This window comes from Orbicella faveolata, unplaced genomic scaffold (assembly GCF_042242905.1).
Source record: "Orbicella faveolata isolate gen_17 unplaced genomic scaffold, um_ofav_v1 contig_25, whole genome shotgun sequence".
Classification (NCBI taxonomy): domain Eukaryota; kingdom Metazoa; phylum Cnidaria; class Anthozoa; order Scleractinia; family Merulinidae; genus Orbicella; species Orbicella faveolata.
In genome coordinates, this window is record NW_028301553.1 from 15,553,169 (window position 1) to 15,568,158 (window position 14,990).

Consider the following 14,990-nt stretch of genomic DNA (forward strand, 5'->3'; position numbering starts at 1 on the left):
AAAACGAACTATATACAAGAAATAACTTTCTGTTTCAGTTAGACGACTCTACACAAATACAACTGGATAATGCTAAAACTAGACTTCTATGGTTTATTAAACCGGAAAATTCACACTGTCAGCCAGACTGGGCCCGGGGAGGGGAGGTTACTCCCTTATATGGGCTATATAGGTGGTCATAAATAGGTTATCGATTTTAGCTGATTTTGGCCATTTTTGGGCGGGCCCCACACCCCTACCCAATTTTTCTGGGAATACCACCCGGGGACTGGCCCAATGAATTGGAACAGCAAAATAAGACTATATGAGAATGCCTGGAAAAAAATTTTCACCTTCCTTAAGAGCATCTGCAAGGAGACAAAAGTGAAAGAATTCCAGTTTAAATTAATTCATAGGATTGTAGTTACTAAAAAGAGCTTCATCGGTATGTTATTAAAGCGGACGATGAATGTCTCTACTGTGGCGAGAAAGATTCAATTAATCATACTTTTCTTAACTGCCGATTTGTAAAGATTTTCGTTAACAACGTAATTGACTAGTTTAACGCTGCCAACAACTCAAAATTTGCTCCAACAATTGAAGAGAAACTATTTGGTATCATATCTGGCCCATACGAAAAAGAAATATTAAAGAAATTTAATTACACGATCCTATTTATGAAATACTTCATATACACTAGTAAGATACATAACCAAGCTAATTACTTTTCAGTCTTTGTTAATAAAGTTTTATTTAAGTATAGAATAGAAAACTTCAGTCATTAGTTACGAAAAAATGCCCCTCGCAAAAGCGCAAAACCTTACATGAAATTGGTCAAGTTATACATGAGAGAAATGTCAATGTTAGTAATGAAAACCAATGTAAAGTAGGATGAGAGATATATGTGATAGTTGTTGTAATTACTAGTAGTGCAGGAAACCAATAAAGTACTCTAAAAGAAAATTATAGGTACAAAAGTTTTTGTCAGGCATTGAACAGGTTACGAGAAGCAGGAAAAAGAAAGAGAAGCGTTGTCTGGACTCTTATCGACAACGGCAAATTAGCCAATCAGATTGCAAATTGTGGTAAAAATCTTAACGAAGAAAAATCTTGCTCAGTCTTCGCAGTCTCAACTGTCCATGTTTCTTTTCTATTTAATAATACCAATTTAGTTTTAATCTAAATCAATAAACTAAAATTTTGAAATATCCCTCTACTAAACCTTAGCTTTCATTGGTAAATAAACTTGTAAACGTTTTTTTTTTATTCAGGTGTCTTTGCCTGGTGGCATGACATGTCTGATGCGGGTAAGGGAGCCATGATCGGCGGCTCTCTTGTCTTCATCGTCATCATGATCACCTGCTGCTGCTGCTGCTGCTGCTGTAAGTCTAAGCGACCGAACAACCGTCGGACCGAACAACCGATCGTCGTACGACCTGCAGCTGGCCCTTCTATAATAGCAACCAGCACCAACGTCATCTTTCCAATGCAGCCGCTGGCCTAAAGAACGTGAGACACTACGCCCTTTGCAAAAACCAATCCCGTACCCAGAGTATTTCTTCATCACTGCGCATGCCTTTTACACTATCTCATGGATTATCTCCTTTTCACTTTCTCATGGATTTGTGACTAAACAGTTATTACTATTACTATTACTATTACTATTACTATTACTATTACTATTACTATTACTATTACTATTACTATTACTATTACTATTACTATTACTATTACTATTACTATTACTATTACTATTACTATTACTATTACTATTACTATTACTATTATGATGATGATGATGGTGCCTGAAAAATGCGGCTGTTTAGAATCATATATACATAGGGTCTGGTCACGGGGCTGCACGAATGCCCAATGGGAGAGGAAATGCTTCATAAGGCGGGTTTGACGTTTGTCGCGACGTAAAGCCTTAATGAGGAATAAGTGACCATGAGTCAAAATTTTCATCAATATTCGTTTATTTTGATCATTAATATTATTATCAACACAAAAATAAGCAAAAGTATTAAACGATGTTGTCATTATCATTATTTTCGAAAATTTAAGGTGGCTCTTAACGTCTTTTAGAATTATTTAGGTTTTGAAAACCGTTGTATCTTATCATGCTTATCATTTATTTATTTATTTATTTAACTTTATTTATAACATAACTAAAGCAAAGCGCGCGCTCTGATTGGTTAATTTAGCGTCTACTTCCAAAGTAATTACCGACGTCCTTCTGCCAGAAATGCGAAACTGTCTTCACAGTTGTCTGAAGATGAAACTTTATCGAGTTACTGGTGTGCAGTCGGTTGTCATGAATGAATTTTCGCGCGTTTGTTTTCTCTTGTCATGTAAGACTACACGAACATTGTTTTGTGATGTAGCTCAATAAAAGGACTTCTGTTGTTCCAATGTCTCAATGTTATGTTATAAAACAAATGGTAAACGCCATAGCGTGCACTATTGAGTTATGGATACACTTGGGAGGTTTGCTAAGCACTCAAGAAGCTAGAGTCGCACTCGGCTATCGCCTCGTGCTACTCTTACGCTTCTTTCGTGCTTAGCAACCTTCCGCGTGCATCCATAACTCAATAGTGCACGCTATGGCGTTTACCATTTGTTAATTATACACGGGTAAAACAGGACTTGAAGTAAATACTAAAATTGCATTAATCATGTTGTTAAGATACTAATCTACTACTAATTAAATCTAATAACAACAAAAATAAAAACAATAACGAAGTGCCTGCTTTCCATGAATGTCGTGTGATTAATTAACTTATTTATTATGAAAAAAGGAACCCCTGCAGCCGGATTTAAAACTAGCAGGAGTTTGTGCTCAGTACCGCAGATTGGTAGCTTATCACGATTCGATGATATAAATTGGGGACCACCGAGCTCAGTTTTGAATTATAACTACTTAAAGCTAAAATTAAAGGTGGTTTAAAAAGGTTACACTGTTGCTATGGTAACCTATTAAGACAGGATGACCACAACTTGTTTACCAATGACTGGGTATTTGTATAATAGCTTTATTGTGGGATCAAATGGCAAAGAGTGGTTGTACTGATCATTCAAAGTTTAACTGATGAAAAGACCTGGAAACTATTTTGAGCCACCTCGAAGAGATTCCATGTGGGGACTGGTTGCAGGGACCAGTCCCTTGTAGTACACTGTTTACAGGCGAGGGCTAACTGCGCAGAAACATGGCAAAACCTAGGGGCAAAATGTAACATTATTTCACTCTGCCACTTTCCACTTTTTTTCTTTTTGGCATCTTTGGAAATTTCTTAGCCAAGACAACCAACCTATACAAAACAAACAAATACACCACGGGGGCATTACTTTAATTGGAATTAAACGCTTTATTGACGAATTTAGCTCCAGCTAGTATTTATCGACAGACAAGTGGCACGATTCTAAAGTAAAAATAAATCATTTTGTAAATTGAATTCACATAATTTCCGAAAACGAGGTCAACCTCCTGAGGTATACCCAATTGTTTTCCTGGAAATTTTCTTTCCATTTGATTTTAATCCTGAAATTGCTGGAATTTTCGGTGGAATGGTTCGCTTTTCGGAAATTCGACAGTTTCCGGATTTTCTGGAACCTTTCCCAGGAAATTTCCGTACCATTTGTTTCCTTTTCGAAAATTTCGGAAATTTTGGTTGAATGGAAAGCGCCCGAGGTCACCTCCAGCCTCAGGGGCGTAACTAGGGGGGTCTTGGGGTGCCCGTGACCCCCCTTTTAGTGAGCCTTTTTTAAGCGAACAACCTACAACAGGTGGCAAAAACGACATGACAATCTGGTGAGTACCCTCACTTTGACACAGTGTGACCCCCCCTTTGAAAAATCCTGGCTACGCCCGTGAGCCTCGCTGTCATTCAAAGGCCAGGTCACTGAGCAGACAAAGATTCAGTCTAGAGTGAAGAAATGCCACTTTCCGATCCTTTTGGTGTACTGCGATGGTTTGGGCCATTGCTACTCCATTTTCAACATTATAAGACACCAAATCGATGGAAAAACAAGGTACGTAATATTTTTTTCATCTTCGACAAACAAATGAATAAAAAATTTGCAATTATTTGATGGTATACTTGTAAGGCTACACGAATGCCTCTTCGTGAACAAGGCTTTAAATTTTGAATATGCAACAGCGGTCTCGCCGAGTGCTACTTTTGTTGTTAGCCGATCGAGTGGACTTATGTGGACTTATTCGATAATATCGATAATCACACGACTTGGGATCGGATCATCGATTTTGATCGATTACTAGTAAGAATGAATCTCATTCATTTGCATGTAGCTGGAACATAAGCAACATAAGATTATAAAAAAAATTATGATGAAAGTTTGTTTGGAATGCTCATTCTGTTTCCTCACTTATTGCCAACAACAAAAGCCGTCGTGTATTATTCACTGCAATGAATTTTTCAATATGCGATTTGCACGATGGCATCATTTGACTGGTAATGGCTCCTTAAGTACCATAATCCCGTGCGTTTTTTAATCTCATGCTAATTATCCTCGCCAACAACATGTTAACAACCCAGTTTATTTTTGGCTAAGAGAGAAATCTATTCCACATCCGAAGACACGAAATAAAATTATGGAACATCAGAAGAAATAAACCTCTCTGCCACCTGCCCTGTCGCTAAGAGAGAGAAAAACACCAATGTCACCGCCTCGAGAGTGGAAGAAACTGAAATACAATACAGCATACAATATAAATTAACGCCTATGAATAGGGTCGTGTCGCGTAGAGTTGTCAATTAATCTCTTTGAGTGGAAGCGCCCAAAGGAAAACATTAAGGGTAATGGTTATTTAAAAGCCACTGTGGGCTTCAATATCAAAATAATAGAGAAAAAACGAGATGAATTCTGCCAGTTATAGTCAAATAAATACATCCTGCAAGTCTGCCATTTTAAGTTGTTTGCTCCGTCAGTAATCACGTGGTTGATTTGCAATTTAATCAGAAAAAAGATGATTGCGGGCGTGCTTTTTGAATAGACCATTTCTGAGTTGCCTTTTGCTTGTGTCAAAACGAGTCTTCATGTGAAAATGAGTTCCGCCTACAGGTTCATTTTCACGCAAATCAAACTTATTTTCATGAGTAATTTTGCACGAAGACTCATTTTGCGGAAACAGAGCTACAAGGTAACTTGAAATGGCCTTTTATTGTCCCCAGAGTGGACTCATTGATGACGGATATAACTTGCGTGTGCCTCTTTCGATAATGTACGCAGTATTGGTTAAGCTATAGGCATCATTTTGATGGTTTACGCATGTTGCACGTGTTGCATCCGCATTCGTCAACAGTAACAGGCTCAACTTGCCAACAATGGGAAATCATTCAATGCAGAGGACCACACGAAGCAAAAAACAAAACGTATTGGTCAAGTCATCGGATGCCTTTCTATAGGATGCTCGCGTCAAACGTCACTGCAAGTGTATAATCAAAACTGACTGCAAGGCTGCCACACGGTAATTATTATTTCAATGTGTTAAGGGGGCCCCTTTCTCGAGAGCTCCGCTGGTTACTAGTTCCGAAAAGATGTTTTTAGTTTGCCGAACTTACATTCAAGACCTAGATATCAGGAACGAAAAAGAATGGACTGGTTTTTGAGCTAAGCCCCGCTCTACTATTCCTTAGATTTAGATTTTAAAATATGGCTTCGGGTCCGTTCAGCTACCGGGACTTTCGCGAAAGGGGCCAGAGACACGCCGAATGAGCGAATAGTCGGGCTCTGGGGACGAGAAAGTGAGAAACTCCGAAACTTTACGTACTCAGTTCCCGACGGCCAACATCACCAGTCTTACGTGACTGTTACTTGGCGGGAAAACACTTGAAGTAAAGCTGGCGATGTGCTGATTTTATTGTTGCGGTCTCTATCTGTTTGCTAGAAGAACTAATAAATACCTCTTACTAACCGAGTTCGAGGTCCGTACTGTAAGTTACGGACCGAGTTTTTTCCCCTTCGATTTATGGCCCAAGCGTAAAGCGCGCGGGTCATAAATCGAAGGGGAAAACGAGGATCCGTAACTTACAGTACGGACCGAGAAGACGAGGTTAGTAAGATATGTATTATATCTCTACTGTGTGCCTGACGGGTTCGGAAACGATTTCTATTCACGCGGACGCGGAAAGGTTTCAAATTTCTGACGCACTTCGAAAGCAAAACGAGTCAGTTTGAAATTGTTTTTAAGTCGTTAGCACGCTTTATTACATAATTTAGAGCAAAAAAGTCAAGAACGCTTAGCGATAAATCACGAAACAGTTTGGCAACAAAATTAACTTTAATTTTAGCGGGCCGTACAGGATAGTACGGCCCGCTAAATTGACCAATCACAGCGCACGTACTAACTGAGAGATATAATAAATTGTTTTACGGTTGAATCTCCTAAAGAAAAAACTCGAGTTCACGTAACTCTCACTGTGCAGCTTTTTATTATCAAACATCAACGCAAACATTACTGGTAACAACACTTCCTTTAGAAAATGGCCTCAAGACTTACTTGTCTATTTTCAAAGCTAACATGCTAACCTTAGAACTACATAACCAGTCGAATTTAAAACGCTAGATAGTACACTTCTTTAAGCCGTCAAAATTTCCACAATATGAGAGTGAATTAAGAATTTCTTGAATCAAAATCTTACTAAAGTTTTTTTATACACTAGTCTCCTCATAGTTGTAAACGGATCAACATCAACAGATTAAAGAAAATTTGTCATCGGTTATAAACCCTTAAATGACCCTGAAACAGCTTCGATGAATTAAGCAGCAAATCAAGTTACGGTTTTAGAGTTGTGAGTAACATACCTCATGCCAAAAGAGATTTAAAAGTAATTATCAATTTAAATGAGACATTTTTAAACAAAAAACAATTCCTTTTACATTGCGTACACACATTGATGCGGTAATAGTATCGAAACAAACTCGTACCCAGAAACTCTATTTCAATAGGACAGCGGTTGCGTCTGGCAAGCATGCGCACTAAAGAATCAAAAGTGCGGGTACGAGATGGGTTTTACAAGCGGCTCAAGCCTCGTTCACAAACGGTCGCATTGGAACGGTACTCTTAGTGCTGGTTGCCAAGACGGAAGGGCCAGAAACGGGTTGCACGATGATGTGCCCTTGGTTGCTCGGTGGCTTGGACCTGCAGCAGCAGCAGCAACAGCAGCAGATGATCATGATGATGATGAAGACAAGAGAGCCGCCGATCACAGCTCCCTTACCCACATCAGACATGTCATACCACCAGGCAAAGAAACCTAAATAAAAAAAGAAACGTTTACAAGCTCAGTTTACAGTGAGAAATTCACAATGGATCGTTTTCACTGTCACGTGATAAAAAAAATAAATCGAAAACCATCCAGTGGATAAAGTCAAGAGATTGTGATGTTACAGGAGATTCATAAAGAAGACACTTCTCCAAGATTTAGGTCTGAGCGTTTTCCCAAACTTGAGACATTCGTCGAAATGTTTCGCAGAAATTTACAGAGTCCAGTATGAAAACGTACACCCGTAGCTGACTGATTTCTGTTTCGTAAACGATCGATGCCCCGTCGATGCCATTTTTAACGGTCTATGCCATCATTGGTAATTAAGCCTTTCAGAATGGCCGCTGCCATATCTGTTTTAGTTTAGGCCTGGACAGGGTAGAAACTGGTCATAATTTGTTGATGGAGTGAAACGCACTCACCAAACGCTTAATTGTTCACATTCACACTAGTTTGCTTGCGGTTAGCCGTGGAGAAGTAAATCATGATTATAATTTCTTTTAGGTCTGAAGTGGCATTATAAAACGCTTGTTATATGGTAAGGATAGTTTCTTTCAGTTAGGGGAATATTACTTGCTTTAAGACTTATGCACACGTACCACATGCATTGGTATTAATTGGCAAGTCTCCTTCCATCACGGTCGTCTTCACAGGATAGACGCCTTTTCCCAAAATCTCTCCTCCAGCCAGGAGTTTCACCTATTAACAGACGACAAAACTGACGTCAGATCTTTCGCCCTCTCATTGGCTGAGAGTACATACAGTTGAGTGACGTCACTCGTGGATCCGATGCAATTTCGGGCAGAAACTACAAAATTGCCAGAAATTGCCTCACATACATTTTGGATTATAGTGTAATGCAATTATCAAAGGTTAAGCATGAAACGGCCCTTTGTACCCAATGCTGCGCAATTTTCTCCAGGTCTTTGCTTTAGCCTGCTGAGTGCGGTAAATCTCTGTGGGATATCGATTAAAAACGACAATGTTCGATTCAAAGGAATTTGTAAAAACCTACAGATTTAATTTAATAGACTAAGCAAAAAATACTCACAACAAAAGATAAATTACTTAGATTTCCTTTTTCTTTCAAGATAAATTCCTTCTATAAACTGTTCTCGCGTGTAATTAACATAGTGAACTGTAGAGGTTAGTCACAACCATACAAACGTCAACTTCGTACAATGTGCGTTTGGCCGCGCGAAGCCTTGGAACCACGCGACTTGAGTAGAGTTCTGCAGCTGAAGAAACATATCACGATTGTATACTCATCATGAGTCCTACATAAAGTACCAACCCACCGTTAGACGTAGTTTGTCGCCGTCAGGAGTAAGTGCGACTTGTACGTACACACCAGCGGAAACGACAGAGGGCAAGGAAGCAGTGAAGCCTGGCACTGCTACGATGTCATCACTGGTGTAAGTATGAGACCAGGTGATATACAGGTCTGGAACGTCCATTTTGGCGGTTACACTCACTGGATCATCACACTTATTGACCTACCGGGTGATAAAATTAATATCAATGTTAGTCCAGTCTGTTTTCCATTCAAAGAGCACGATGTATGTTTTATTCAAATCATCTAGATGTGACGTCAAATTCTCGACATTACTTTGTGATGATACACATTACAACGAGTAATTAGTAGCTAATAAGCGTAATTAACATTTTGAGCTGGAATTAACCGGTTAACAGAGAATCCGCAATTTAGGTCGACTTCCTTATCAGCGTAGAAACTAAGATTTCCTACAAACGAGAATAACCCGTGTCCTCCCCCACCCCCTCCCCCTTTCAACCCCTGTCCGTCCCCTTCGGCTTTCTTCGCTAACAGCCTTCCCTTATCACATACTTCCCCCTACAAGAGAGCCTTTTCAAAGACTTGATATGCTTTCGATGATGAAACTGCTGACAGCAATGAAAAAAGTTTTAGAGACCAATTTAGACTCATTATGGTAAAACTGCGTAAATCAACAGCCACTTTGATCCATAAGGTTGACAGGGGGAAGGGGGGAATTAATGAAGAATAAAGTAAGAATAAAACAAGAACCAATTCCAGAATCTTTTTGAACAAGACGTTTCATGATGTTGATGTACCTCCAGTGTGAGTGTGATTGGCTTCTCAACAAAATCCATTTTGCACGTGATTGTGCTGCAGTCATCGCTGATACTACATCCGTCGCCTAGAGTTGTAGAACCGCCACAAGAACCGCCGATCTCTATAGATGAACCATCGTCATCGCTGTACTCGGGGTTTCCGTAATCGGCTTAAAAGAAAGAGCAATTGAAAGTTTTAGTTTGTTTCAATTGTATAATTACCCACTGTTTGCTGTTGTTTTAGGTTGATGCAATAATGAACTGAGAATTTCTTTCTTAAAACCGCAATCCTTTTCTGATCACTGACAAAAAAAACAGTTGCTCAGAAACAAACACTGAGGTTCGGATCAGGGTCTGGTTGTTTAAAGCCCAATTAAGCTCACCCAGGATTAGCGAGAATTTCGATTTCAGTTTTGTGACTTTTCAGTGAGGGTTTCTGCTTTATATTGTTTGTCCTTCAGTTTTGAGTTTGAATAATCTCAAAGTACACACAAAAAAAATAATACCTCGGTTAACTTTTTATCCTGGGTTAGCGTTAACCGGCTTTCAAGCAACCTGACCCAGTAGTTTAATCAGAACATCCCCGGTGTATTCTGTGAAAAGCGCGGAAATTAAACATGCAAGCGAAACAGCTTGTAAAAAACGCGAGAAAAGTGACACTTCACGACTGCCTTAGTTCTACAATACTTCGCCGTGAATGGTTGACGCACGCTGCGCGAACGTTTTCAAAAATAATGCAGTAGAAACTAAAACAATAACACTAGACTACATGTATAACTTTGGAATATGGCCTGCATGATATATTAGTGGCCTAGTTTTGTCTACTGTTGTACGAAAAAATATCGAAAACCAGTTAAAAATCGGTCCTGTGTGTTACAGTGACATGTCCTGCTTCTTTTCTCTCGTCAACAGAATTCGAATTTGAAGTAAATATCCTTTCTTAGCACTGCGATTGAAATTTCGATTCGACCAGATGTCTTCAGCGATGTTAGTTCCGACTTAACAAAACCTATTGAGTAGTCAACGGCGTGCGGACAGATACTCGGGCTGATTGGAGAATTAGGTTCTCCACGTACCCTCCTCATGGTATGGCTCGAAATATCATTATATAGCGGAAACTTAAGACACCAGGAACTTTTTCTTATAGCGTAAACATAGTATAAGTAGAGATGCAAATGAAGGGCAACGACTGATTCCATCGAGGGCTTTCTTCAATGCAACGTTTTTTGGCTGTCTTTGAGTTTCTAGTGTTTTTTGTGAAAATAACACTGTACTCTAGAAAGTGACCTTGCGAAAGTAGCCATAAGAAAAGTGTACAGTATTATTAAATCCAAAAGTAACGAGGCTGGTTTACAGTAATGGTCATTTTCTATTTCGATTCTATCAGCGCTACTGAGCTTTATTGACAATGTACAGCCGAGTTTTTTTTTTTTTTTAACTAAAACTAAACCTTAAATTTTTGTTGACCTTTTCGTCGAAATTCGGCGCGGCGGGGACATTATGCTTCGTCAGTGATATACCCGCATTGTCAAGATTAAGTGTTATTTGTAAGAAACACTGTGTTTCTTTGCAATTCACCTGTAAGTTCTTACGACCAAGCCCTGCTTCACTCTTTAGTTCGACGCGAATTCGTGTTCGTGTTTTTCTTTCGCTTTCTCTTTCTAACATTTGCATTTTGTATGTTGATAATAAGTTCCTTCCTTTGTTTGTAAGAATACATGTATTCAGAGAGACCGCCGAGAAACTGTTGTTCTGGTTTTTAAAGTAAATCCTTTGTAATTCAACTTGTTTCATGTAAGCATTGGTTCAGAAAAAGCTCGATTTTAGACGCCGTCCACACTACGCCGGAAAAATTTGAAAACGCAACAATTATCGCGGCAGAACTGAAAAGCTTCAGTGCACCCTTGAGGGTTAGGGTTAACATTATGATTATCGAGACGTCATCGTTTTCGAAAAGCTCCGTTTTCAAAATGTTTTCGTCCACACTGAAACGAAAACTTGGCGTTTTCAAATTCCTTCGATTTGAAGATCATTTTCAAAACGCGGCATGCCAGAACTTGACGAGTTGATATCATTGCCGTCATTTAGGAATGACAGGAATTCAACTCTGCATTCCTTTTCATTACCAACCAAGAATTCAGCTACCATCGGTGAAGTTCTATCTAGTCGTTTAATTAAGACTTAACCTTACTTCCGTTTAAGTGTGATGCATGGCTTAGGAGGTTTCCAGTAAAACGATCAAATATATAAATAAACAAGCCTTTGCTATTATGCTAACCTTTAGAGCTGTAAACTATCAAAATCAAAACCACGCATCAATAAATGAATAACAACATATTTTTTGACCCCGAGCCAATAAATGGCGTAGATTAGTCTAGAAGCCAAAAGGACAAAGGTGCTATTGTCCCACTAGGAATTGCAACTATAGCGCTGAAAATTTGATCATATGTCTCATGCCTGTTAATTTTCTAAAACTTAACTACGTTTAAGCTGAAATCAGTAGGGTTTATCAGATATATATATTATCAAACTGCAAATTCACTTGGCAGCCTTTCCTGAGAGTCTTTGACTGTATAAAATTTTAGCAAAGTAATTTATACTGCGTAGTTCAACGCCGTCGTTAGTAACTTACTTCGATTTTTTTTTTCGTATATCACGAATAACAACTGAAAAAACGTGGCTCTGAAATGAGAATTGAAAGCGGCTTAAAATTCTGAAGAAAGATATGCAAAATTGACCGTTCAATACAAACGTAACTGAAAATTGTCCCTGTCAGGCCGTCAGACAATCTTAATATTGTTTATTGTGACAGCTAAAGTGAACAAAGTTCGATTTTTCTCTGAATTACTATCCCTACTGGATTAACCAATACAACAAGTAGATATCATATACAACACAAACATCGACAAGTCAGTACTACAGGACAAGAATAAAACAATTATTAATCAAGGTAGTCGGTTCTCCCTTATGATGATGATAAATTGCCTTCATTGACTCTATTTCAGCAAACATTACCTCGGGAAGGAAGGATATCTCGGTTCCTATGTATTTTTCTCTTTTTTACATAGTACCTGACTTCAATCCTACATTTGCCCATATTTTTAATATCTTTTATTTTCTAATTTCTAGCTAAGAGGGCCACTAATTCATCAGTGCTATGCACCCTCTTAAATCAACGCTGTTGTTTGTTTGTTTGTTTCTGATGGCATTCAAAGGGAACTCGAGTTTACTTCCTCAGTTTACTTCAAGTTTCGTTTCGATAGTCGTGTCAACGAATTTAGAGTACCTTTTTGTGGCAAGAAAGTATATAATATGACGAAGCTTTGAGAGTCACGTTCAGTAACTTGAGTATCGATCTAGGAATTATCCATCGCTTCCAAGAATTCGGACCACCTAATATCGATTCACTGGAAAAGGCCAGAATTGTGCATAGCATTTATAATCGAAGGAACAACTTTCGTTGATCGTTCTTCAGAATATTACGTTCTTCCTTGAAGATTTCATCTTCGTGACTACTCTTTAGATAAAATTATTTGAATAAGTTTCCGGGAATCCCTATCATGTTGCAATTTCCGAGAAATCGTCCATCGCACAGAGGAACCGCAGTCTTTTTCACATCTTATTTCTCGACTTTTCTTACTAATTTCACGAACGATGAATACTTTTCCTATAATGAATCAAGCTTAATTCTATTTCATCGCAAACAAGAATAAAACTCAAATTGAAGACAGGTCAAGACAGAGCTTTTAAAATTTTCGCACAAATAATTAAGAATGCATGAAGATGACCACAAAAGACAGCAAGTCTGCGTCAAACAAATACCTGCAGCTGGTGAAATTATTTGACTCAAAACAGCAACGAAGACTCCCATGGTAAGAGTGTTTCCTGGAGAAAACATTTTGATACAGGAAAAAGACGACGAGCTACGGTACTAGTACTAGTACTAGCACAACAAACGGCGTCCCAACGACTTCAGCCTTTTTTCGGACCTGGCTTGATTGACAGGGGTTCTGGAAATTTCCAGTTTGACAGGTTTGAAGTATTCTTAGAAGCTCAGTCTTGTTTCTAGGAATAGGCGGTGTTCGATAGATCAATATTCGAACATGGCCTCGAGGCTTTAAGGACAAACTTCTATATTTGGTGTTGTTTTCATTGTATCCAAGTCTCTTTTGGGAACTGAGAGACAAAAGAAAAAATTTATAATTTTGACCCGAAAGCCTTGGAGGCATGTTCGAATATTGATATATCAAAGGTGGCCTATATAGATCGTTTTCACTGTCACGCAATAAAAAAATAAATCGAAAACCATTCAGTGGATAAAGTCAACAAATTGTGTTATTATAGGAAATAAATAAAGAGAACACTTCTCCAAGTTTTAGGTCTGTGCGTTTTCCCAAAGCGCAGATATTTGTCGAAATGTTTCGCAGAAATTTACAGAGCTCAGTACGGAGCCGCCATGTTGGTGCACCTCTGTGGCACCATCTGGGGCTTACTTCGGCTATCTAGGCGACTGATTGTTTGTGCTGAACAAACAAACATTTACATAAGCACTTTTCCTAATGCTCTAACTTATAAAAAAGCTAAAAATCATGAGATAGGTATATATTTTTCGACAAATGCGATCGTAGCTTTGTGTCACGCACCGCCATAACTCTGAAATTCAAAATACGCTGTTTTCCAGACAAAGCACACTATTGAGCTGTAAAATTGTAAACAGATATAAATTTAGCCCCTCTTATGCCTGATGAGGATAAAAACTTTGGTGGCTCTTTAGTTTTCAATTTTAGAAAACGATGGCATCACGTGAAAACGATCTATTTGTGCACAACAAAACGTTTCATTTACATAAATGGAAAGCTGCCGGGTGCTAGACTCGTTCCCAGTCCTTAGTGGTTTTCATGGGGCACAAAAGATGCATCAAGGGAGCTTAAAAGTTCCCTTGTTTCATTGCGGCTTAATGCCCACGATATTCTACTTATAAACCGAAGTCTATTTAACAATTAGATTATGAGGTCGAGACTTACGTCGCGTGATAGTTGAAGAGGGCGCAGCCCGAATTATCCAATCATGACGCATAGAAATCGAGAACGAATAATCTAATAAATCCTCTAGTCGTTCAGAAAACTTAACATTAGCTTAATTAATCTTGTTCACAGGCACTTAAAAACACAAAGACGCTGCCTTCGCTTTGTTGACGACCGCACACTGCTAGGCACACTATCTACAACAGAACAGATCGTGAGTAGCGTAGCCAATCAGAGAACGGCATTCGTCATAGAACGCTAGTCAGTTTTATCAGTAAATACTGAAATAGTCAGGCCAAAAGATTGAAATGGTGTGTTGCAGGATTTTTCGGTTTCCATGCCAAACCTCAAAATCTAAAACTAGGAATTATTTACTCCTTATTACAATAATAGAAAGTTTGTTTTGCAAACCAACAGCAATATCCGGTAATATCAAAGGTCTATAAATACAGTTTTCTGGCTAAAAATATCTCATTTTTATTTCCAGTATATTGCTTTTGCCCTCGAGTTATCTCGATGGAATATGAAATTTCTGGCGATTGAGTCGCTACGAATTAGCCTGAAATTAAATATCTCTGCGGCACGTAAGCAGCAGGCTATGGGCCTTTATGGG

At 38.7% G+C, this 14,990-nt stretch overlaps 2 protein-coding genes across 2 annotated transcripts in view; one reads left to right on the top strand and one right to left on the bottom strand.

Annotated features, from left to right (window-relative positions):
• Positions 1–1,701, top strand: part of LOC110041977 (uncharacterized) — a 57,450-nt gene extending 55,749 nt beyond the window's left edge. The window contains exon 5 of the mRNA XM_089293716.1: positions 1,251–1,701. Within this exon, the coding sequence (XP_089149842.1) occupies positions 1,251–1,483 (233 nt within the window). The 3' untranslated portion in view covers positions 1,484–1,701. The remainder of the gene's footprint in view (positions 1–1,250) is intronic.
• Positions 1,702–6,409: 4,708 nt separating this feature from the next.
• On the bottom strand, positions 6,410–13,353 carry LOC110052873 (uncharacterized). The gene is made up of 5 exons (XM_089293947.1): positions 13,176–13,353; positions 9,354–9,523; positions 8,561–8,758; positions 7,862–7,961; positions 6,410–7,253 (listed from the first exon to the last, which is right to left on the bottom strand). Exons 1-5 carry the CDS (start codon positions 13,249–13,251, stop codon positions 7,021–7,023), a joined length of 777 nt encoding a protein of 258 aa, XP_089150073.1. The 5' UTR covers positions 13,252–13,353; the 3' UTR covers positions 6,410–7,020.
• Between the last annotated feature and the right edge of the window lie 1,637 nt (positions 13,354–14,990).

Bases quoted from the DNA above. Each gene is read 5' to 3' on its own strand.
- LOC110052873 (XM_089293947.1), bottom strand. From the start codon at position 13,251: ATGTTTTCTCCAGGAAACACTCTTACCATGGGAGTCTTCGTTGCTGTT. The intron at 9,524-13,175 runs GTATTTGTTTGA...CTTTCTTTTAAG, and splicing joins AATAATTTCACCAGCTGCAG to CCGATTACGGAAACCCCGAG. The intron at 8,759-9,353 runs GTACATCAACAT...ATCACCCGGTAG, and splicing joins CAATCACACTCACACTGGAG to GTCAATAAGTGTGATGATCC.